At 34.6% G+C, this 25,247-nt stretch overlaps 2 protein-coding genes across 5 annotated transcripts; one reads left to right on the top strand and one right to left on the bottom strand.

Annotated features, from left to right (window-relative positions):
- Positions 1 to 3,247, top strand: LOC122277804 (protein FAR-RED-ELONGATED HYPOCOTYL 1-LIKE-like). 4 transcript variants are annotated; one of them, XM_043087969.1, is made up of 4 exons: positions 2 to 280; positions 1,885 to 1,902; positions 2,083 to 2,735; positions 2,941 to 3,247. In XM_043087969.1, exons 1-4 carry the CDS (start codon positions 243 to 245, stop codon positions 3,012 to 3,014), a joined length of 783 nt encoding a protein of 260 aa, XP_042943903.1. In that variant the 5' UTR covers positions 2 to 242; the 3' UTR covers positions 3,015 to 3,247. The 4 variants fall into 4 exon arrangements, with proteins under 4 accessions (XP_042943902.1, XP_042943903.1, XP_042943905.1 ...); XM_043087971.1 differs by lacking the exon at positions 1,885 to 1,902 and adding an exon at positions 1,681 to 1,758 and having other exon boundaries at positions 4 to 280; XM_043087968.1 differs by lacking the exon at positions 1,885 to 1,902 and having other exon boundaries at positions 1 to 280; positions 2,029 to 2,735.
- A 2,271-nt stretch (positions 3,248 to 5,518) lies between these two features.
- On the bottom strand, positions 5,519 to 8,189 carry LOC122275032 (laccase-17-like). The gene is made up of 6 exons (XM_043083944.1): positions 7,992 to 8,189; positions 7,713 to 7,864; positions 7,311 to 7,555; positions 7,068 to 7,196; positions 6,005 to 6,973; positions 5,519 to 5,915 (listed from the first exon to the last, which is right to left on the bottom strand). The coding sequence occupies exons 1-6, from the start codon at positions 8,121 to 8,123 to the stop codon at positions 5,785 to 5,787; spliced, it is 1,758 nt and encodes a 585-aa protein (XP_042939878.1). The 5' UTR covers positions 8,124 to 8,189; the 3' UTR covers positions 5,519 to 5,784.
- Positions 8,190 to 25,247: the final 17,058 nt, after the last annotated feature.

Below are 25,247 nucleotides of genomic sequence, written 5' to 3'. Positions count from 1 at the left end.
ATAGTTTGAGGCTTTGAGCAGTAAACTGAAACATATACAACGGCGATCACGATTCACACGCACTGTGGAGCCGCGTATAGTTTCGATATCAAAGCAACAGGGAAACAGGAAAGAGACGAAGACAGAAAGTTTAGCTCCTATACCTCCTTTTCCTTCGTGCTCAGGTTTTCCTCCACTTAAGACTCTCCTCCCTCTGGGTTTCAGTGACTACTCATTGATTCGCCCTCCTTTTCTGGATCGAGATGAACGAAGCTACGGAGAACGCAGCTGAGATTTACAGGTCAGATTTCTAGTTTCTTAATTGTTTTTCTCTTTCATTTATAGGTTTTTTTAATCATTAAAGCTCCTTTTTTTTTTTAAAGCTAGTTCTTTTTTTTAACAAAGCGAAGCTTTCTGGTTCGATTAAAGTTTGTTTAGATGTCTATATATTGTTGGAAATCAGCCTAAAAGTTGCTAAATTTGGAGCGTATGTACAGTTTTTTTCTTTGCTTTGTCTGTGGTCAGCAGTGAAGTTAGTTTTCAAGCCGTAAAGGTTATCTTTATTGGATGTTCGATGTTCTATTTAAAAGCTTTGTCTATTGAATAAGGTGTCAGAGGTCAATTTGCTGCATAACCCTGTGTGCTGCTAAGGGGCCAAGGTTCCTCATATAAACCTACCGTTTAATTATTTTCGTTAGCTTTCTTCCATTGGTTTCTGAAGATAGTGAGCATGAGAAGGAAAGACCCTTTATTCTTTGCTGTACAAAGAACTGTTACACAATCAGTTAGGCGATGACGTAGCATGGATCTACTACTCCTGACACTTAGTTAGCAAAAAGAGTTTGAGCTTGATTACTTTTCTTCTTCTTTGGGGTGTTTCAGCAGGGACCAATTAGTTGTTCCTTTTATACCGACTTACTGTTTACTGGCTACGTCTGGAGGTTGAGATAAGTTGAGTTGTAAATAGTAGTATTTTTCGGGTAATTGAGATGGGTTTGACTTTTTTAGGTTGAGATAGACTTAATGTTTTAGATTGAAATATATGAAATAAGTTGAGATAAGTTTAAAGTTGAAAAAAGTAGTAGGTCCTATCATTTTCTGGTTTCTTTTTAAGAAAATTGTATCCAAGAGAACACATTTGAATGGAAATTTGCAAGGCTTTGTGGGAACGCCCTGATTTTTCAGCATTCATTTCTCGTAGACAGAAAAAACGCAATTTAGTGAGGCCCTGTAAATGGAAGGAGCATTTTCTTGGGAACATGTAAGGTCAAAACCGATTGCTTTGAAGCATGATTCAATCTTATTTTAGGCCAATAAAAAAGAAGCATGATCTGATGCTTGGGAATTATTACCACTTTGAAGGCTGCTAGTAGAAGGAACAGTTTAATTGCTTGTATGCCATATGGTTGTCGGATAGCTTACATAGTTTGTGATTTAAAGCAGCTTCTGATTTGTAGGTGTTCACCTTTTCGTCAGAGTATAACCGTAAGCTGTCAAGAAGAATTTCGTTGATAAATCATGTTATTATAAACAAGAAATGTGTTAGTAGGCTAATGACAGCAGAGGGAGGAATATTTAGGTTTCAGTATTAAGATGACCTCAAACAGGGGATTTTCTGTTGTTCCTCTTTCAACAGTGTCATCTCCTGATGTCACATCAACCAAAGGAACCAAAGATAGTGTTTTTGATTTTGTATTTCAGGTTCAAATGCTGTTGTGTTCATATCTGCTGTATTCTAGCTATTATCTTCTTGGTGCCTATAACTGAAGTCTCTTGACAGTAAGGATTATCTCATTCATTTTTTGTCCATGTCATTTGGTTTTTATGTAGTGATTGTTTCTGCTGGGATTTTCAACAAATGTTTTTTTTTCTTCTTTTTTTTCGTTTTTTTTTTTTTCTGTGTAGTTCCAAACCAAATTTGAGGTAAACCTGGCAATCAGAAAAGTTAAGCTTCATGTTTCTCTCTTTATTTTGAGCTAGCCAAGGCAAAAGGCGGTCATGTTATGCACATTCCTTTTAAGTTTTTGACTAAATTATTGCGACGTGCAGCATTCCTATCAGGCCTTTCTTGTTCCTTATAAATATTTCCTTGTTACACTTCAGCTTCCATCTCAAAAAGAGGCTCAATGGCAACATGGTTAACTTGAACAAGAAAAGAAAATTACAGGCAGAACAATTGGATTTGCCTAAACCAAAGCATAAATTCTGGGCTCGGAGCTTTGCTTGTGAACCAGTCTCTGTGTTCGAAACAAATCCTGAAGTGGAGAGCATGTTTACAAACATAAAAACTGAAAAAACAGAGGAAGCAGCTATGGATGATGAGTTGGAACCTGAATCAGTGAAAGATAGCAGCAGTTTTGGTGCAGATTCCGACCCTGCCATGTCTCCATATGATGAAGCTAAAGTCCAACTAGAGTATTATGCAACAGAGAACCTGTCCGAGGGGCCTTCCCCTTCATCTGGTAATTTTGACAGTGGCGACTTGAAGGATACTGACCACTCGTCTGGTTTCAGAAAAGACAACCTAGCATTTCTGGTTGGAGAGTGTTCTACCCTTCATGATGGATCACAAGCATTCCAGAACCTTGATGAAAACCTCCTAGAATTCAGTAATGAAGTAGATTACTCTTGCTCAGAATATAGAAATGACAGCTTTGAACAACTTATAGATAAGGATATCGAAGATGTTCTGAATTCCAATGGGGTTAACCCAAATATGTACGTTCTTTCATCGGGAAGATGGACTGTAAACCAAGGTAATTTAGGATTAGATAGGAAGTGGGTGTGTGAGAATATGATTTTAAGATAAATGATCATACCTGCGAATGTGCATATGCATGGGGTCTCAAACCATCCCATCTTCGTATGTAAATCGATTTTGCTATAATCTATACCTAATTGGTTGGCTTGTTATTTTATCATTTACTGGTTGGAGAAATAATTTTAATGTTTTGTATGCAGAGGCTCCATCAGGAACTAGGAAACCAACCATTGATCAAGAATTCGAGCAGTTCTTTTCCCAGCTTATGCTGTAGCATTAATGAATCAAATATGAGTAGCTAATGTATATATTTCCAAGTTTTTGTGTCGTATGCAAGTGTGTTGATATATTATGAAGATCTAAGACTTGTTATTTCTGATAATCCCGTCCCAACGATCCTCTGCAACAAAGAATGTGGGACTACTCTAGTCAGCTTTACCGCTTCTCTTGGTAATCCTTGAACTTCATCATTATTCCTAATATTACGTGCTGTAGAAGTAGATATTATCCTCTGTTTCCCCCCTTTTTTGCGGGTGGATAGTGTATTTTGTATGGGTGAAGAGTGGTGGGCTTCTTTGTGTGGAGTCTGTTTGTGGCAGCCCCGGTTGATGACCCGACCTGACAAGAACCTCTTTGTTTTTGAAATTTTCAATTAGACTTGGGCCAAAAAATTCTTTTACCTGTTTTGGCTCATGATCTGACACAACCTACTAACTAGGATTTACCATATACTATATTATTCTCTTATACCTCCATCATACTGTTTTCGCTCATCATTTGAAATAAAGTCTTCTGCAGTTATGCGAATGTAGGCATGTTGCTGGACCACAAGTTTTGTATTGTGAATGATTGATTCCACTTTTTGTTAACTTTTTCTTCTTATCATTGCTAACAAAAAGAATCTAAATCTTTAAGAGAAGCTCTCTCCTTTCTCCTCCATCCTCTCCAAAATCACTAACGCCTACCTCTCCTCCAACTCATTCCTTGAAGAAGCTACTAATGAAGGGAAGGATGATCTCCTCCTCGCCTCATTTTTTCTTCTCATGTTATTTTCATCTTTCCCCATACAAAAACATCTGAACTAACCTTTTATTCTTAATTAGCCTCATCCCTCTCTTTCCTATCAACTATCTTCTTCTACTACTATAACTACCACAAGTGCACCTACTATTTTAAGTTCATCATACTCAACCTCCATTTTTGTTATTTTTGGTTATAATATGCCATTTGAATTGTTTCTAAGTGATTGTTGGGGGGCGTTATCCGTCTTTAGCTTGTTCCTCGTGGATGCTTAGTTTATCTATTTACTTGGGAAGAAAAAATAATGATGAGCAAATGATGATAGAAAGACTCGATGAGAAAGCCTACACACACACACACACACACACATATATATATATAAGTTCCTAGTAATGTGATCATGTTTGGAAATTTATATTCTTAAAGTATGATTAAGAAAATGATATAACTCCTACTAATATGAGATTATAGAGATGGTTTGAATAGTGAGTTGAGATGAGTAAAAAGTTGTAAGTTAAATAATATATTGTTAGAATATTATTTTTGTTTTGAGATTTAAAAAATTTGAATTGTTTATTATATTTTATACGAGAGTTTGAAAAAATTGTAATGATTAGATAAGATGAATCGAGAAGTTTCTTGTACCCAAACAACCCCTTTTATACTTCCGAGATTCACTACAATATGAATTGTAGCCCTTTTTATATTTGTTAATTCTCCAAATACAAGCTTAGAACACGCAAACTTAATTCAAATAAATATTTAAAATCCGCTATAAAAGATGATTATATATATATATATATATATATATAGATCTCATCCTTTTCTAAAAGTTTAGCTTGTACAAATGATTTTTGTTTGAAACTCATTTTCCTTAATTTGCAGCTAATGCAGGTAGACCTAGAAATTAAAGTGTAGGTTATTAGTCATTAAAATATGGGTAATTATGATGCTTAAGTTCCAAATCTCTGTGACAGGATGCATGCAGTGATGCACCATCCACTAGTACTTGTGTCGTGTTTTTTTAATCTTTTGATCATAATCTCTTCCTCGACTATCAAACATTTCATTATAAGTAATCCAACTCTACTTTAGTTGCAAGCAAAACAATAACACGACCAATCATATGCACAAGAAATCGCATAGGATCATCGACCACTGATCAATTTCGACAACTATCCGCAATTCCGTACGTGATTACCCATTAGCTTTGATTTTGTCTCTCAACCAAACAAAATCTTATTATAATCATTATTTACCTTAAATCTTATCATTTTAATCATTCCAAATTTTATTTAAAAAATTCTATTTTGTTAAATTATTTCAAATATTTCCTCCGATGTGACTTTCCACAGGATGACAAACAAATTTTTAGTAGTCTATAAGTGAAGGAGTTTCATAATATATAAAATAGAATATAAGAATATACACATAATAGTAGTGTCATCCAGTGCAAATCACTGCACGTATGCGCGCTTAACATGGTGAAATTGTGAGTGGAAGGTAATATTTGTCTAAGAGATAGATTAACAATTCGCCTCATTGTATTGCAATTTCAATTTTTGTTTGCTATTATTTTTATAACATATTTATCATTATAATTTTAATTCTATATTTTCAGTATTTTTTAATGTGATATAAAATGATTGATAGACAAATAACATATAATAATTAATTTTTTAATTATTTAATGTGCGTAAGATCACGAGATGTCGAGGGAATAATAAATAAAATAAATAAGTAAATGAAGAAAATCAATTCAAGTAAAATACGTCGTTTGTATAGGTACTGAATTGACAAAATTCAAAACAAAAGGCAGCATTTAGCAGACTGCAGAAAACATGAAAGGGAAAGCATGCACTTGGTCCTAAGAATAAACAAAAGTGATTAATAGTTAAAGTTAAAAGCTTGACGAAAAAACAAGAATCACTCGGTGCGTTTTTGAGGAATCAAAAAAAGAAAAACGAAAACCCGATGCGTAGCCGCTGATCTCGAGATCGGAACAATGGCAGATTATTAAAGTCTTAACACATAGGAAGATCAGACGGTGGCGGTGGTAATTTCTGGTTCGGTTCCGGTCCATCCAACACAATCCACGCCATCCTCAGCCCCCAACTCGTGTGAACATCTAGATGACAATGCATGAACCACACGCCTGTTCATGACACAAGTCAATAACAATTATATAATTTAATTTTATTTAGAAATTTAAAATTTTGAATATATATATAGATCAACGTGTACCTGGGTTGTCTGCTAGGAAACGAATAGCCAGCCAACCACCGGCAGGAACACCCGCGGTGTTCCTCTCAACAGGGTCCACCAGATTGAAGCTAGCAGGGTCCTTGTTCGGGTCATAGTTTCCGAAACCTTGTCCGACAACAAAGAAATTAAAACCATGTAGATGGAGAGGGTGGCTCTCGGCTCCAAGAATGCTTGTGTCTTGCAGTACCAGCTCCACACTCGTGTTGAACTGTAGCACCACCGCACGCGTGCCGTTGCTCACGTTAGTGTTATTGGGCGGTGTTCCCGTATAGTTGAATGGTACAGGTGGCTTCGCCGGAAAATCAGTGGTGTAAACCCCATTGGACTGTCCGAAAAAGTAGGCTTGGAGCATGGCCACCGACGGGAGCACGAAAGACACGTTGTTAACCGAAGCCGAGAATTTTGTGACGTTGCTGGGTCCTTGACAGGTTGTGTTTTTAGGACACGGGTTGGTCCCAAGTCCAACAGTGAAGAAAAATTTACTGCACACAGTTTGTGGAACGTTGGCAGGGAACTGGGCATTGGCCAAGCTACGTAATTTTCTGGCGAAATCTGCGACGGCGTTTGTGGCATTGATGGCAGGGAGAGTTGCATTAAGAAGAGTAACATTTTTAATGGAAGAGGATGAGCGGTGTGAAGGGTGCTCGTATTGGAGAAATCCGGCAACGGTGGAGTTGTCAATTGTGCCCTGACCAACGAAGTAGGGCCTGGCAGCCATGAGGAATGTGGCATTGGGGTAGCTAGGCTTGGTTTTCAGGAGAACGTTTGTGGTTTGGCCTGGGGTGATGAGGAGCTTGTCCGTTTCGAAAGGCTTAACGTACACAGCGTCGGCGTCGACGACGGTGAGAGTGTGGTTGGCGATACTGAAGAAGAGCTCGTCGTTGAGTGCAGCGTTGATCAAGCGGAGTAGATATGTCTTACCCGGCTTCACCTTTAACTTGTATGTATCTGCAAAAGCCCCAAAAAGTCATGCCCCGACGTTTGACATTAACTCTTGAACGTACGTACTAAGACGACTAAAAGTTTTGGGTACGTTTGGTACCTTTAGAAGAGCAGTTGTACAATGGCCCCGGAAGACCATTAATGGTGTATGCATCTGAGACATTGGGACCTGCTCCTGTCTGGAGAGCCTGTTTAATCACAGCCTCCGGGTCTACGTTAAACCACTCTCCTGAAAAATCCAAAAAGCCATGCAAAAACGAGCATCATTTCAGATCATAACGAGAAATATTCTCCAGAATATAATACAACATTGTTATATATAAACAGCTAGGGATCGAGTTACCAAATAGGATGGGAATTTCCCTGTATGGTTTGTCAAAGGGATAAGATTCATTGCGCTTCGGGAGAATGATGATGGGTCCATAAAGGGTGGCTCTTAGCCATGAGATGTGAGCATGCCATAAGAGAGTTCCTCTTTGTCCAGTAATGGTGAAATTGTATGTGTAGGACTGTCCAGTTTGTATAGGACACTGCGTGATATAGGCTGGTCCATCTGCCCACGCGCTTCTAATCTGCCTAACTCCATGCCTGCAGTTCTCTCATAAAAAAAAGCATATAATTTTACATATACAATACATAATTTATTAGTTAGCATGCAATAGTCACGTAGTAATTATTATTTATAAGTTGGATATTATATTATTTGTTCATAAACACCAAAATAAAACGTAATTAAGTTACATACCAATGAATGGTAACATTGTTTGTAACATGATTAACCACCTTAACAATCAATCGATCTCCTTCCCTCGCCACCACCCGTGGCCCCGGAAACTGCCCATTGACGCTGATAATGCTCCTTGTGTGACACAACCTCGTCACATTGTGGTACTTGATCTTTAATATTTTACATGCATTATGGCAACTAAAGTTAGAAAATGTATACGGAAAAGCTGTTTCAATTTACAAACAGTTTATATATGCAAAAAGAAGGTCCGGGGCGGGCTGCAAATGAGTAATGTACATTGAATGTGTAGTGCCTCGTCATCCCTTCTGCAAATTCTGGCAATGCAGACAGCACAAAGACACCAAAGATCAGCAGAACCGCCATTGAAGCAAATGGAGGAGCATTGGGGGAAGTTGTACAGATCATCATCCCTTTCTGTCTGTGTTTCTGATGTTTAGTTGTTGTGTCGGAATTCTTTGGGTGCAAAGAACAGGATACCCTGTGAGGGTTATTATATGCAGAGAATTAGGTGGGTGAAAGGAAACGGGAGGGGTTTTCATGGGCCGGGTTTCGTACTTTGTTAAGGTCACATGGTATGCCCCGCGTAATTAGGCTGTTGGTCAAGTTGAATTGTAGAGTGTTGATAAAGTAAGACTTTTCCAGTGCCATCTTAATTGAATTTGATTACCTCCGAGACCTTCTTATCTTATTGCTTGAACTTAATTACCAAAACCAAATTGAGACAAATATCATAAATAATTGTATAAATTGTCGTAATTATATATATGCAGTTAAAAGTTCAATCCAGCACTACCGGCGTTCTAGATGTCTGATTAATATCGATCGCCTCGTACACGTACACCTAGGTTATCAATATATACATGATGTCGATCGTACGTGTGTATATCCCTACACATAAATATTTATTATTATTATTTTTTTTTTCTATTTCATGATCGATTATCAATGTTGTCTCTAAAGGGTTAGTGAATTTGATGTCTGAACTCTCATGGGTTAAAAAACAAAGGGTGCTCTTTCGAATTTTCAACACCAAAATAGGAAAATCCCGAGGTACAACATGCATGGCATATATGCCAGATTGATTCTTCCAAGAGACAAAACCCAATTACACAAATTTTCCACTTTTCGTTGCTTAAAAGATTATTCATCGTGAGTTTGTTATTGCAAGATAAAGGGGGGGAAAAGTTTGTTATTGCAAGATAAAGGGAAAAAAAGAGTTGAGATAGGATGAATTGAGATAAAAGTTAAAAGTTGAATAAAATATTATTATTATTTTAGAATTTGAAAAAAGTAAATTGTTTATTATATTTTATGTGAAAATTTGAAAATCTTGTAATGATAAAATGAGATAAAATACTTCTTGTATTTAAATCAGGTTAATTATTTTCATCAGCCAGAGGCTACCCCATTTAGATAGTGCAAGCGTTTCATCTGATCTAATCTTATCATTATAATTTTTTTAAAATTTTCACACGAAAAATAATAAAAAATTCAACTTTTTTAAATTCTAAACAATAATAATATTCTAATAATATTTTATTCAACTTTTAACTTTAATCTAAAACCATCTCTTCTCATCTCACTATCCAAACCATACCTTAAAATTCTTCAAAATTTTCAGGGCAATTCAGAACACAATTTACTAATTATTGATCATCATACCACCATGCATGGAGTTTTCCCATGCACATGGATATATATATGTATGTATGCATGTATCCCCAATATTGGTAGGGAAACTTCATATATTAGAGTGCAAATGCATGTAGCTTATAGAAGGAGATGGGTAGTTAAGGAGATGGGTAGTTGAATTGCCTGATCTTGGTTCGTACGAATCTGGAGGCCAGGGATATGAGTATTTCCTACTTCCCTTCAAATGAAATGATCCCATGAGGACCTCTCTTTCAACTATTTTGTCTTTGAAACGAAGGAATATATAGATCTTCCTGCTATCTAGCGAGCTAGCTAGATTAATTTAACCACATATATAATTTAAATGAGTTTCAAGAAAGCAAACAGCTTGAATTATGATCAAGATGATCGTTTTCCCTGGTCTCTTCTCCCTTATGTCATCCCGGCCCGATCTAGTCTGATGGTGCATGAGAAACATAGCGTGGGCTGAATATATAGAGATCGAAGTGCAGATCAAATCATATGTTGAAACGAAAAGACAGCCGTTGGATTTTTTTGTCTAGTTGGTGAACATGATCGATCTGCAGAAGCGCCAACTGGTCGGGGAGGGGAGAGTGATGCACCACCAGATCCATTTCAGATATGAAAAGGATTTATATCTGCTCCCTTATGTGAACAACACCAAGGGTTGAGATGTCATATTACTGTAGACCCATGTAATCAAAATGTTTGTGATTAGAAAAGCTCATGTACACCTAATCCCCAAGGGATTTCCTTAATTGATTGGTCAAAGCTATTGAAAATGTTTGTGTGATATATTAGCAAGGAAACTATCAATACCAAAGGACCCATCAAGGACCAAGATTTTCTCATCTTAGGGTGTCTTCAAATGGGAGGAAAAAAGACAAACACCTGTGCTATAAAATTTAGACTAGGGTTACAATCACTTCGAGCCGGTTTGATCTTTTTGATTATCAAGTCAAGCTTGAATCAAATACAAGCTCGAGCTGAGTCGAGTGATTTGTTTTATCTTTGCTCGTGCTCTTTAACGAGCCTAAGCCCAAGTTATTACTTGAGTTTGTGAGTTTTACTCGTACTCTTTTAAATATTTTATTTATTTATTTTTGAATGAATTGAATAATTAAAAATACAAAGAAATTGTTAAATTGAATTATATGATTATGAAAATTTTATGGATACATTTATCATATAGTTCATATATTATAATATATAGAACTACTAAGTCCTACATACTAACTATTATATATATATATATATATATATATTATAAAATAGCTACTATAATGTAACCACTTAAGTACTTGATTAACTAACTTTAACGACATAAATGACTAGATTTAAGTAGGATTACATGTTACATATTTAACTATAAAGTTACTATACTTTATTATTAAATTTAATATAAATAGAAACATATCTATATATATAAGAATAAGTTATACATATATATATTCACCAATGTTTTCGACAGACTTTAATCGAGTTAAATTAACAAGTCGAGTCAAGCATAAATTAACAACCAAGACTTAAGCAAGTGGTGTCGAATTTAATTAGTGAATCCAATTTCTGTATTCATAAACGTGATATTTTTTACGATTTAAATTCATTTTGAATTTAACCGAATAAATATCAAACAAACAATCGTACAAACTAATTTATTTACTGACCTAAATTAAAACATGCATGCAAGCTCCTTTATAAAAAAAATAGGATAAAAAAAACAAACTATAATACATGTAAGGCATATTTCATCTTCACGAAAAATAATAAAATATTTTATATATTTATCATCTTCAAAATTTAAAAACAACTTCAAAAAATCTTTTCCCAATATGTATATGGGTATGTGACGTGTGTTACCAAATAAAAGGAGTCGAAGGACCCATCCAGGAGAGAGACAACATTTGGGCCAAAGCCCAAGCACATACATTAGGCTACATCACAAGATCAGTAAGTTTGGAGACGCCATAGTTGCATTGATAACAGCTTGCAGTCTTTGGACTATGACTCGGTTAGGGTCAGAGCCCCAACCCACTTATGACAATGATTTTTCAAGAAGGACAACTTACAGTACCACAGCCGAAAGTTTCAGTACTAGAGCCTACTCGCTTTGTATTTAGAAGTGGTAATATGTTATACGATCTATTAATCCAATACGAATATGATATGATAATAGCGGGTTAGAGTTTAGTTTTAACGAATTCGGATCAAAACGGATTGACCCGTTAAGACACGATTGCTTAACTGGTTGATAACGGATCAATCCGTTTTGACCCGTTATAATTCACTATGATACAATAAGAAAGTTAAAATTATAATTTTATCTTTATACCTAAAAGTTAAATTGTTAGAATTTTAATTTCGATATTTTTATTATTTGGATTGTAATTTTAGACTTGTTATTAGTTTTATAACTTTTATAAATATTGTGATTTTAACATTTATATAAAATTATACTAAATTTAATCAGGTTAAACATGTTAATTTCGAGCCTATTCAACCTATTTATATAAATATTTTGAAAAGAGTTATATTGTGTCGTATTAACTTATTTCGTAAGATTCACTAATAGGTCAAAACGGGTTGATACGACACGACCCGTTATGTTAATGGGTCGTATTAGGGTTTGAGATTTTGACACGATAAATTTAACGAGTCAGATTAAGATTGACCTATATAGTATAATATGTATGTTTCGACATGATACGAACACGATCCGTTAATACGATTTGACACCCCTATTTGCATATGATCCTATATACCAATTTCTGGTTGAACTATCTAAATCTATAATGAGAAGGGAATTTTTACGTGTCGACAAAATAAAGTACTGAGTTTCAATGCTTTGACGCCGTGCGAGACATTTTCACAAACACCTATCTTGCAATTGTCTTTATATACGTTGGTATCGACATTTTAGTGTAAGTAACTGTACCCTGTATCTATTTTATATTGTAGATTCCTAGTATTCATGTAAATCTCCCGTGATATAGTTAAATAGATAAGATAATGAAACATATATCTCTTTTTATAAGTCTAATCGATTAGAAAATAAAACTTTCCAATTAAAATTAAATGAAAATTCAAAAAAGGATTAGTATTTTTTTCAAAATTAGAAATAATTGTATATACTTAATTATTCAATGGATAAATATGAGTTTTATTTTTTTAATATATAAGGGGTGGAAATTGGGAGTTTCGAACCTAAATATTCTATCTAAAAAATCAAGTCATACGATGTCAGGTTCTTAGCGATAAGGTTTTAATATTTTTAATTTTTTTTATGAGAAAGATATCTCTTATTTTATTAAAAATCTAAAGGCAAAATGTTGATCACTTTTGAATAACCTTTTTACTCATCGTACTTTATAGATTTTAATCGAACAACTTGACCAAGAATTCTTTGTATTGAAATGACCAAAGCCCTACCAATACAGGGAAAAAAGACCTAAGGTCGAACATAAAGATCCAGCAGCCAATACTTCCTCGCAACACAAAAGGTGGGCTGATGACGATGATGACCTAGAACGTCAAAGTCAATGGCTTTCAATTTCCATCAAAATTCTCTCTTCGCCAGCGAGTTCACCTTCAGCTAGTTTTTTTAGGTTCAAGTTCTAGGTCATGACCCTATTTTTGCAATAAAATCTTAAAATTAATTATAATGGTATCTAATTATATTAAAATGAGAGTGCAATATATAATATATTGTTATAAACTATCTTGAATTGTATGACCACATTTATCTAGTCGTCAAATGCATAGTGCATAGTGCTAGCATAGTACTGGCATAGTAAATGGCCGACATATGCACAGTGCATAGTGTCAGCATAGTACTAGCATAGTAAGCTAGCATAGTTCCCTTTGTACTCCTATATATATCGTCGTATCCTTTAAGGAATTCATAAGTTTGATAAGAGATTAATAAGAGAAATCCTCTCTCTCGTTTTCTCTCTGTCTAAAGGCTCTCTATTTTCAACAATTTATAACACGTTATCAGCACGATTACGATTTTTTTTCTACCACGTTATCTGCAACCTTCTCCTCTCAGATCTGCTCAGCCTTCTCTAACAAAGCTGATGCAGTCTTCTGGTGATTCTCTTGGATAGATCTCATCAACTCCGGAGGCGCAGTCAGAGAGAGAGAGTGGAGACTTGGCTTGCAGCTTCTTGAGCACCATAAAAGCTTTGGCGTCTACTTTCTTTTTGGGCCTTCTGTACTAACTATCAACAACTTCCATGGAAAGCAAGCACAGTAACAGCAAAGCAAAGAATATTGTTCTCGAAGACAATGGTAACCATTGCCGACGGCTGTGGCAGATGCTATGTTTCAGAATTGCCGTGGCATATCATGCTGGAAATCTTGCTCAAGCTCCACATCAAAGGCAGATCTGGTGCACCGAGCTGTCGAGTCGGCGGCAGCACCTGATCCAGACATCCGGCGGAGCCTCTGAGATGGGATCCTTGGGATTTGCATCTTACTCTGTCTCATCGTTATTCCATGGCCATCGCAGCCCAGCATCCGAGCTCTTAACAATTGGTTAAAATTAAATCTTATCCCAGTTGAAAGCAACTTAAAGGAGGACAACGGCCCCGCCAAAACGATGTGGGAAATTCATGAAGAGATTTGAGCGATCGTTGCCTTTGTAGATCATTTGCATGGTGTTTTCTGGGCTTACCAAAGGGGCATAGGTATTACGATACACCTAGAGTAGCTTTTGGGTAAATCCAATAGCTCTTAAGTCCAGCTGGGAGATTAAAAATTGGGTAGATGAGCTAGAAGAAGAGTCCTAGCCATTGGATCAAGCACATCGATGCACGGTCAACAACCTGCAAAAAGATCATCTCATAAATTAGATGCAGCTAGAGATATCTGAGGACATCCGGCTGAGTTCCCCAGACGATGGGTCCAACAATATGGACTCGGATTTTCACGTTCTTGGCTTGATTCTTGGGTTTTGACACCAGAGAGTTGTCGGCAACATTTGAAAAAAAAAAAAAAAGTCAGCAAAAGGGGCGTTTGTTGATGAAAATAAAATAAAATATGATAAAAGTTAAAAATGGGTGGGTGGAAGAAGACGCCCATTATAACTCCTCTTTTCTTATATTATTATATTTTTTTATTTTATATTATTATATCTTGAAAAAGTATAGATATAAAAAGAAAAGTTTGATTTATTTAGTGCGGTGGATACCTACGCATGCAACTTAGTGTTGTGAGGTGAGTGTTGCTATAAAGTTTTCCTACTCAGTTTTGCAAGTTGCTAGCAAAGGACAGGCAGCCTGGTAAATCATGTGGAGTGGGGTCCAGATACCATCAAGCCAATTTAAAATCCTTTTCGGTGGAGTTCAAAGTAAACCTATATGACAGAGTTCAAACAGGATTCAGTGGGCATTTTTACTTCAAGTAAGTTTTTCAATATATTATTTGAAATCTTTAAAGTAAATATTGGTGAATTAAAATTTTCATAATTTACATATCAATTATATCTGTGAATAATTTTATTCACATAGTTTAGATACAAGTTTTATTTATTCTTTTTGTACTTGTTATGAATTATTGATGATATAATTTATCTTAGAATGGAAATGGAGCATCTCTGAAGGATCGCTCTAAATCAATAATTTTATTGAGTACCTCATAGTTTAAATGAGTAATACGTGTACCAAAAACTCATTATGATTTATGCACCTGAAGTTGCATAATTGAAATTGTGGAAAGAATATATATTTAAATGAACGTCTCGAATATGCTCCTGAAGTAGCAATATCGAGTATACTCCTGCAATATGAAATGCAAACGTTCACAATATATTCTAAATTTAAATCTGGTCTTTCAGTGACTGGACAAAATAATGAGTTTTTTTAATAAGAATCATTATTCACGTCTTACTAGATCTACATCATTCCCTGAAGTGAATAATAATGAATTTATATCATTCTATTCCCTGAAGTGAAAAGAATAATGCATTTCATTCAAAGAAACTAAGAGATTGGACGTGATAATGAATATCTTTTCGGGCCAGAAGCTCGTATTGGAAAAGCTGTAAGCTTTCTCTTTGAGATGATATTATACAAATTATTGAATCAAATATTATGATGCATCAAAAGGTAATATGATTCAAAATATTTATATCTTTTCATGGTTATCTTGATCATCCAAAATCAATTACGATAAGTCGAATGATTTTCATATGGACGTCCATAAAAGAACCAGAAGATTCTTTTACTATAAAGTCTTACCAGCAGAAGTGGAAAGAAAAATTTGCTTGAAGCAAATAAGATGAAATTATTCAACGTTGTCTTGATTATTATATGTGAATCAGAAATTCAGATGATAATTAAATTTTGGATGCAATAAGATAAAAATGTCTCATATTCTAGCTGCTAAAATCCCAGCGAGGATTGAAGTCCCTGTAGGACAATTAAGAAATTCAGCAGTCTAAAAACATGTATAAAGGCATGTGAGACTTATCGATACAAAAGATAGAGTATCTCAAAAGAGAAAGGTACAAATAATTTGGTGCTTCTGAAGAGGCCATACCCACAAAACAAGCAATAAAGTCCATCCAAATTTTTTGTATAAAATTCTCCTATATAAACTCTTGAAGAGTGCCTCCTGAAGAGGTTTTTCATGAAAATGTCTTCCCTTGAAGAGGGACAGGTACCTGAAAATAACGAGATCTCGTTACATTTCATGAATAATGGAGAAATTATGGATAGAAATAAAATCGTTGTCGACAACGTATTTCCATATGAGATGGCAATTGACATTACCAGAAGTAATGGAGAAAGTGAATCAAGAACCGTCGAAGAATACGACGTAAAATATTGGCCAAATTTGAAAGAAACAATTCCTGCAGAATTGATTCACAAGTAAAATATGATGCATCGGGACTTATAGTCCAAATACCTAAAAGAGGTGATGCTTGTTGAATGTCAGTGAGTATTTATGGAAAGAAAATAAAAATGTGATATATAAATCAAGAGTCAGTTTCTCAATTCCTGCAGAATTGATATCACTAAGTAAAATGTGATAAATATGGACTTGAATTCCAAACACCTAAAGATGTGATTTTTGTTAAATATCAGTGGATATTTATATATATGATATAAAAAGCTTGAAACTTTTAATATGAAAATGTGATATAGAAACCACAAGTTAGTTTCTCGAAGAAACAATATTGATATGATTTTAAAGTGGTTGAAATCATATTGAGATTTTTATTAGCTTGAAAGTTACCGAGAGTTTGGATATGCATGATTAACTGCATATTTATATGGATCATTGGATCATGATATATATATGAAAATCCCTGAAGGATAGAAAATGTCTGAAGCTTCTAATATGAATATATCTGGAAATATGTATTTTATCAAGTTTCAAAGATCCTTATATGGATCATTGGATCATGATATATATATATATGAAAATCCCTAAAGGATAGAAAATGTTTGAAACTTCTAATATGAATATATCTGGAAATATGTATTCTATCAAGTTTCAAAGATCCTTATATGATCTAAAGCAATCCAAACGCAAATGGAAACAAGCTATTATTGCAGTTTATATATATGATTTAAATGTCATTAAGGCTCCAGAATAGCTCATGAAAACTGCACATATTTGAAATATAAATCTGAAACCCTTGCGGCTTCAAGGGGAAGATGGATGATGTTATTAATCATGAAATACCATCTTTTAATACAATTAGTATTTCAGATTCATATTATGGGTTTCATATGAAGTGTGCATTATTAAAGAAGAAATAAAAGGGAGCACACAGAACATCTACCAAAAGATAGAAACACAAATATGAATATTTGTGAAATATTATTTTATTATCTTGAAGCAAGAATTACAAAAATTTGAGACACTTTGCCTCATTCTTCAAACGCTCTTGTTCTTCAAAAATCTGCATAGCATCCCTATCTAAAGGGGTGGGCAATCGAAAAGAAGATTTAAGCAAGGATTTTAAATTCCTATTCTCTTTCTTTATTGATTCTATCTTCATGTTGGACTCCAGAAGAAGTCGCTGAAGTATAGCAATATTCTCGTGGAGATCGTCAACTCCACAAGTTCTGAATTGCAGTCGCTGAGAAAATGCGACAATGGATGATGAGTATCGGGTACCGAGACTCACAAGCTCATAGATAGCTTCATTATCTGCCATACGAGTCAGATCATTATATTGCATGATAGCACCTGTGATAGAAGCAGGAACAGCTGATGAACGAGGTGTCGAATACCTCATATATTGACCCTGAGAAGATTGCTGAACCATTGCAGAGAGAGATTGCAGGATAACAATGCAGAAAGAAATTACAGAGTAAAAATGCAGTATGATTACAGAAAAGTGAAGAAAATGAGATGCGAATGAAGATGAGCTGAATATCTCTTTTATAGAGAAAATCATGATACATCATCTCTCGTGAAGCAAGAGAAAAGAGATGGAATATAGCTTCATAGCTCTGCGGCGCCTGACAGCACGCCTGACAGCTGCGGTGCCTGACAGCACGCCTGACACCTACAGAGGAGTTGAAAATCCGCGGTGATTGTTTGATCTTAAAAGGCTGGCCACCGTTTTTATTAAAAAATGAGGTTAGCGGTTTAATGTTGATGAATTCTCCACTAACTGTGTTATTTACAAGAACTCCAGAAGAGTACAACTCCAGAAGAGTAGTGATGAGCAGAAAGATCCAGTTGAGATTATTTTATCAACATGGATTCCACAGTTAGTTGGATGTACAGATGCGAGTTATTTTTCAGATACACACAAGAAGATCATTGCAATTCATGAGAAGAAAGTTGAAATTGATATCAAGAAGGTACGGTCAAGTAAAAATCTGGCAGATTTATTCACTAAAGCATTACGAACTTCAACATTTAAGAAGATTATGCAGAACATTGGAATGCGGAGGTTTGAAGACCTGTTATCATGCACTTTTCAGGGGAAGTAATGTCTTGAAGACTTGTGCTGATTGTACTCTTTTTCCTTCGCTAAGGTTTTATCCCACTAGGTTTTCCTTTACAAGGTTTTAATGAGGCAATCCTAAAGCACTCGGCGATACACATGAATACTGTACTCTTTTTCCTTCACCATTGGTTTTTTTCCACAGGGTTTTTCCTTGGCAAGGTTTTAACGAGGCATATTCTTTAAATATGGTCATCCAAAGGGGAAGTGTTATAAACTATCTTGAATTGTATGACCACATTTATCTAGTCGTCAAATGCATAGTGCATAGTGCTAGCATAGTACTGGCATAGTAAATGACCGACATATGCACAGTGCATAGTGTCAGCATAGTACTAGCATAGTAAGCTAGCATAGTTCCCTTTGTACTCCTATATATATCGCCGTATCCTTTAAGGAATTTATAAGTTTGATAAGAGATTAATAAGAGAAATCCCCTCTCTCGTTTTCTCTCTGTCTAAAGGCTCTCTATTTTCAACAATTTATAACATATATATATATTTTTTTTTATAGAGAGCTAATTTAGGCCCGGTTTGGATATTGGGATGATATGTTTTCATTTCATTTAAAGTTATATTGTACAATAGTTATGACTATCCAAACGTAATATTTTATTTCTAAAGTTTTGAAAACATTCAGTTAATGAACAATAAATAAATAGTATGAAATAGTAAAACTAACATGAACCGAGTGCCAACCAGACTTGAAAAGTACATGAACGATGTAAAACTGACATAAATAATGTGTGAATAGTACACAATTCTGATATTCTATAAGTACTGTACGACCCACACCCTTTTCAAATTCCAAAAAATAAAAACTATATTATCTTATCTCATTATCTAAATATATATTTTTTTACAAATTATTTCATCTCATCTTAACTCAAAAGTTTTATTACTATTCAAAATATCTCATCACAATTTATCTTAACTATATAACCAAACGAGATCTAAAAGCTTGTTTAAAAACATACATGTTTTTAGATATTCTATTTCTTTACTCCGGAAGTTTAAAAAACAAACTTGAAGAGTGATCTTACAACAAAGTTTTTCTTTTAATAAAAAAAAAAAAAACCGACTGTTCAAAATTTCATCAATAAAAAAATCTAGTTGCAAGCACATTTATACACTAATATGTGTACCAATTTATTGTGATTGGTCAAAAAGTAGATTTTATTGAAAACGGTGCTAATTTAACTTTTAAATATGAAAGAATCAATATTGCTACGCAGATTAGTACACGACTTTACTTATATGTAGCAAAACACTCTTCATCAATACTTTTGAGACTAAACAAAACTTATTTGTTTATGAAATGTTTATTATTTTTATTACCTTGGATAATTCTCTTCTTTAATTTAAAAAAAAATGATATTTATAATTTTAAAATATGCAAATCTCAATATTTTTTTAAAAAAATAGTAATTAAATTTCAGAAAAACTGTACGAAATTCACACACCTATATCTAGCATTATGCCACAAAGATTATGGTATTATAAAACTTTCGAAAGGAGAGAAAAAGAGATAGAGTTCAGAGAGGTTATGAAACTTATGAATTTCTTAAAAGATTCAACGATATATATAGGAGTACAAAAGGGAACTATGCTTTTGACGACTAGCACTATGCATTTGACGGCTAGCTCACTATGCATTATGCATTTGACGGCTAGCTCACTATGCACTATGCATTTGACGGCTAGCTCACTATGCTAGCACTATGCACTATGCATTTGACGGCTAGCTCAAGATGGTCATACAATTTATTTTACAACAATGTTATTTTACAACACTCCCCCTTTGGATGACCACATATAAAGAATATGCCTCGTTAAAACTTTGCCAAGGAAAAACCCTGTAGCAAAAAAACTAATGGCAAAGGAAAAAAAGTATAATATTCATGTGTACCGTAAAATGCTTTAAAATTGCCTCATTAAAACCTTGCAAAGGAAAACCCAGTGGGATAAAACCTTAGCGAAGGAAAAAGAGTACAATCAGCATAAGTTTTCAAGACATTACTCCTCCTGAAAAGTGCATGATAAAAAGGTCTTCAAGTCTCCGCATTCCAATATTCTGCACAATCTTCTTAAATGTTGCAGTTGGTAATGTTTTTGTGAATAAATCTGCCAGATTATCACTTGATCATATCTGCTTAACTTTAATTTCACCTTTCTCTTGAAGTTCATGAGTATAAAAGAATTTAGGTGAAATATGTTTGGTTCTATCACTTTTGATATATCCTCCTCTAATTTGAGTAATACAAGCAGCATTATCTTCGTATAAAGTTGTTGGACTATCATTAATCATTGGAAGACCACACTTTTCTTGAATATGTTGGATCATTGATCTTAGCCAAATACATTCTCGACTTGTTTCATGAATTGCAATGATCTCTGAGTGATTTGAAGAGGTAGCAGATAGTGTTTGTTTGACAGATCTCCATAATATAGCAGAATTTGCATAAGTAAATACATATCCAGTTTGAGATCTACCTCTGTGTGGATCTGAAAGATAACCTGCATTTGCATATCCAACTAATTGTGGACTTGAACCATGTTGATAAAATAATCTCATATCAACCGTACCTCGAAGGTATCGAAAGATATCTTTAATGCCATTCCAATGTCTTCTAGTTGGTGCAGAACTATATCTTGCAAATAAATTAACTGAAAATGCAATATTAGGCCGAGTGCAATTTGCAAGATATATCAGGGCTCCAATTGCACTGAGATAAGGTATTTCAGGACCAAGAATTTCTTCATTGTCTTCACAAGGACGAAATGGATCATTCTGCACATCAAGTGATCGAACAACCATTGGAGTACTCATGGGATGAACTTTGTCCATGTAAAAGTGTTTCAAGACTTTCTCTGTATAATTTGACTGATGAATGAGAATTCCATTTGGCAAATACTCGAGCTGCAGGCCGAGACAAAATTTCGTTTTGCCAAGATCCTTCATTTCAAATTCATTCTTTAAATATGTAGCGGTTCTTCTGATCTCTTCAGAAGTTACAACAAGATTTAGATCATCAACATAAACCACAATAATAACAAATCCGGAGTCTGATTTCTTAATTAAAACACATAGGCATATTGGATTATTCTCAAATCCTTCTTTTAATAGATATTCGCTAAGGCGTTTATACCACATGTGTCCGGATTGTTTTAATCCATATAAAGATCTTTGAAACTTAATAGAATACATACTTCTGGATGTACTCAAATTAGAAGCTTCAGGCATTTTATATCCTTCAGGGATTTTCATATATATGTCATGATCTAATGATCCATATAAATATGCAGTGACCACATCCATCAATTGCGTATCCAATCTTTTTATAACTGCCAAACTGATCAAATATCTGAATGTGATTGCATCCATAACAGGAGAGTATGTTTTCTCATAATCAATCCCCAGTTTCTACAGGAAACCTTGTGCAACAAGTCGTGCTTTATATCGCACAATTTCATTGCTTTCATTACACTTACGTATAAATAACCATTTATATCCAACAGGCATTACACCCTTTGGTGTTTGTACAATTGGTCCAAAGACCTCTCGCTTTGCTAGCGAGTTTAATTCAGTTTCAATAGCTGATTTCCATTTTGGCCAGTCATTTCTACGTCGACATTTTTCGACAGTTCTTGGCTCAATTTCTTCATTACTTCTAGTAATGTTAAGAGCCATTTTATATGAAAATATGTTGTCGACAACAGTTTTATTTCTATTTAAAATTTCTCCTGTACTCATGAAATGTATCGAGATCTCGTTATTTTCAGATACCTGTATCTCTTCAAGGGAAGACATTTCATGAAATACCTCTTCAGGAGGTTCTTTCTCAGGAGATTTACTCTCTTCAGGAGCATCAATTACTCTTATGGCTTGTGTTGGTATGGACTCTTCAGGAGTACCAAATTCATTTTATATTTTCCTCTTCCGATGAATTTTGTCCTTAGCACCAATAGGCCGTCCACGCTTCAGGCATATCTTAGACTCGCCTATTGCTGTTTTGACAACTTGTCCTTCAGGGACTGCAATCTTTGCTGGAACATTAACAGCAGGAATATATGATTTTACCACACCTTTAGTGTCAGTAAATATATCCGGTAATTGGTTTGCAACACTTTGCAAATGAATAATCTTTTGAACCTCTAAATTGCATTCTTTTGTACGAGGATCAAATTAGGAAAGAGTTTTATTTTTTCAAGTAATTTCCTGTCGTATTTCAGGCACCAACTTCTCATTATCCAATGTTGGAAAAATGGATTCGTCAAAATGACAATCCTCAAAACGTGCCTTAAACATATCCTCTATAAAAGACTCAAGGTATCTGATAATAGATGGAGAATCAAACCCAACATATATCCCAAGTCTACGTTGAGGGCCCATCTTTGTACGTTGTGGAGGTGCAATTGGAACATATACAGTACATCCAAAAATACGAAGATGAGAAATATTTGGTTGCTGACCAAATGCAAGCTGTAATGGTGAATATTTGTGATATGCTGATGGCCTAACTCGAATTAATGATGCTGCATGAATTATAGCATGTCCCCAAGCAAAAATAGGAAGATTTGATTTCATGAGTAAAGGTCTAGCGATTAGCTGAAGCCTTTTAATCAATGATTCAGCTAAACCATTTTGAGTGTGTGTGTGGGCAACTGAATGTTCAACATCTATTCCTATTGACATGCAATAATTACCAAAAGCTTGAGATGTAAATTCTCCTGCATTATCCAATCGAATAGTTTTAATTGGATAGTCAGGGAATTGTGCTCGTAGCTTAATTATTTGTACAAGAAGTTTAGCAAATGCAACATTTCTAGTGGAAAGTCATTTCTAGTGGAAAGTAGACAAACATGTGACCATCGACTTGATGCATCAATTAAAACTATAAAATATCTGAACGGTCCACTTGATGGTTGAATAGGCCCACATATATCCCCATGAATCCTTTGTAAAAAAGATTGAGATTCAAAAACAACATTTGAGATAAATGGTTTGATAATCAATTTACCTTGAGAACATGCAGAGCATGGATATTCATTGGGTAAAATAATCTTCTGATTCTTTAGAGGACGCCAATACGAATTATCAATTATTCGTCTCATCATTATTGATCCCGGATGTCCAAGGCGATCATGCCAAGTCATAAATATTTTGGGATCAATGCACTTCTGGTGCATTACAACATGTGATTCAATTGTTCTCATTTCTGTATAATATAATCCAGATGAGAGGGCAGACAGTTTTTCTAATACGAGCTTCTGGCTCGAAATTATTTTAATAATGAGAAGATGCTCTTTTTTGTCTTCGTTAATAGTTTCAATATGACAACCATTACGACGTATATCTTTAAAACTCAATAAATTTCTTCTGGATTGTGAAGAAAATAGAGTATTATCAATACAAAATTTGGTGCCATTAGACAACACAATATAAGCTCTTCCGGAACCTTCAATTAGATTCGATGAACCAGAAATGGTATGAACATAGGCTTTACTCAATGTTAGATTTTGAAAATATTTTTTATCCTTAAGAATGGTGTGAGTTGTAGCACTGTCAGCCAGACATACATCTCTATTATTCATCTTAGAGATAGAAAGTTTATCAATAAGACCTATGATTCTACAAAATATATAAAACTTTCATTACTACAAAACATTGCAGAATATAAAAATATTTTATAATAATATAAAGGAAATACATTAATTAAAAAGGAACACTTCCATGATCAACTCTACCACTAGAATCCTCAAAAAAATCAGAAACATTAAAATTTGTAATATCTTCTCCATCTATAGAATCTAAAGCATATGATGGTTCAGCAAAATTTGTTTCAAATTTCTTTGTTTTTTCTTTTATAGAAGATTGGTATAAGTCAACCAAGTGCTTAGCTGTACGACAGGTACAAGCCCAATATCTAGTCATACCACATCTATGGCATCCATCTTCATTTTTCTTTAAAATTTTATTTTGAGAACCTTTGTCATTCTCTGAGTTGAACCACTTCTGGTGGTACGGTGTATAGCTATTATTATCTCTTTTAGTGTGGTCACTTCTAGGACCCCCACTTCTATAGTTTTTCTTACCACGTCCACACCCTCTTTTTCTTTGAAAAGATGCACCATTCGCTTCTGGGAATAATGTAAATCTAGTACCATTCATTTCAGGGAATGATATAGAACCAGTAGGACGTGACTGGTGATTTCTTAACAAAAGCTCATTATTTTGCTCAGCTAATAGAAGACAAGATATAAGTTCAGAATATTTTTTGAACTTTTGCTCTCGATACTGCTGCTGCATGAGTACATTCAAGGCATGAAAAGTAGTATATGTCTTCTCTAATAAGTCATCATCAGTGACTTTTTCACCACATAATTTCAATAGCGAGCTAATTTTAAAGAGTGTAGAGTTATACTCACTAACACTCTTGAAGTTTTGCAATCTTAGGTGCATCCAATCATGATGAGCTTTTGGGAGAATTACAGTTTTCTGGTGTTCATATCTCTCCCTTAAATCATTCTACAAATTAAGTGGATCTTTCACCGTTAGATACTCAGTTTTTAATTCTTCATGAAGATGGTGCCGAATGAAAATCATTGCCTTAGCACGGTCCTGCAGGGATCCTTGATTTCCTTCTTTAATTGTATCTCCCAGGTTCATCGCATCTAGATGGATCTCAGCATCAATGATCCAAGATAAATAATTTTTTCCAGAAATGTCAAGAGTAACGAATTCTAATTTTGTAAGATTTGACATTTTCTACATATATAAATCAGGAACATAAGTATGTTTAACATTTTATATTCATTTTGAAAACTATAAAAATATATTGAAAAACTTACTTGAAGTAGAGGACTACTAGCTTCAAAATCGTCAGAACTTTGGTGCTGATAACGTGT

This window comes from Carya illinoinensis, chromosome 9 (genome assembly GCF_018687715.1).
Source record: "Carya illinoinensis cultivar Pawnee chromosome 9, C.illinoinensisPawnee_v1, whole genome shotgun sequence".
Classification (NCBI taxonomy): Eukaryota; Viridiplantae; Streptophyta; class Magnoliopsida; order Fagales; family Juglandaceae; genus Carya; species Carya illinoinensis.
This window is presented reverse-complemented; position numbering and strand designations above follow the sequence as displayed.

What these genes read in the sequence shown, in the direction of transcription:
- LOC122277804 (XM_043087968.1), top strand. Translation starts at nt 243, where the DNA reads ATGAACGAAGCTACGGAGAACGCAGCTGAGATTTACAG. An exon ending in AACGCAGCTGAGATTTACAG is followed by an intron (nt 281 to 2,028) that starts GTCAGATTTCTA and finishes TGCGACGTGCAG; the next exon opens with CATTCCTATCAGGCCTTTCT. An exon ending in AAGATGGACTGTAAACCAAG is followed by an intron (nt 2,736 to 2,940) that starts GTAATTTAGGAT and finishes TTTTGTATGCAG; the next exon opens with AGGCTCCATCAGGAACTAGG.
- LOC122275032 (XM_043083944.1), bottom strand. Translation starts at nt 8,123, where the DNA reads ATGATGATCTGTACAACTTCCCCCAATGCTCCTCCATTTGCTTCAATG. An exon ending in GGAAATTCCCATCCTATTTG is followed by an intron (nt 7,197 to 7,310) that starts GTAACTCGATCC and finishes TGGATTTTTCAG; the next exon opens with GAGAGTGGTTTAACGTAGAC. An exon ending in GTACAACTGCTCTTCTAAAG is followed by an intron (nt 6,974 to 7,067) that starts GTACCAAACGTA and finishes GGGCTTTTGCAG; the next exon opens with ATACATACAAGTTAAAGGTG.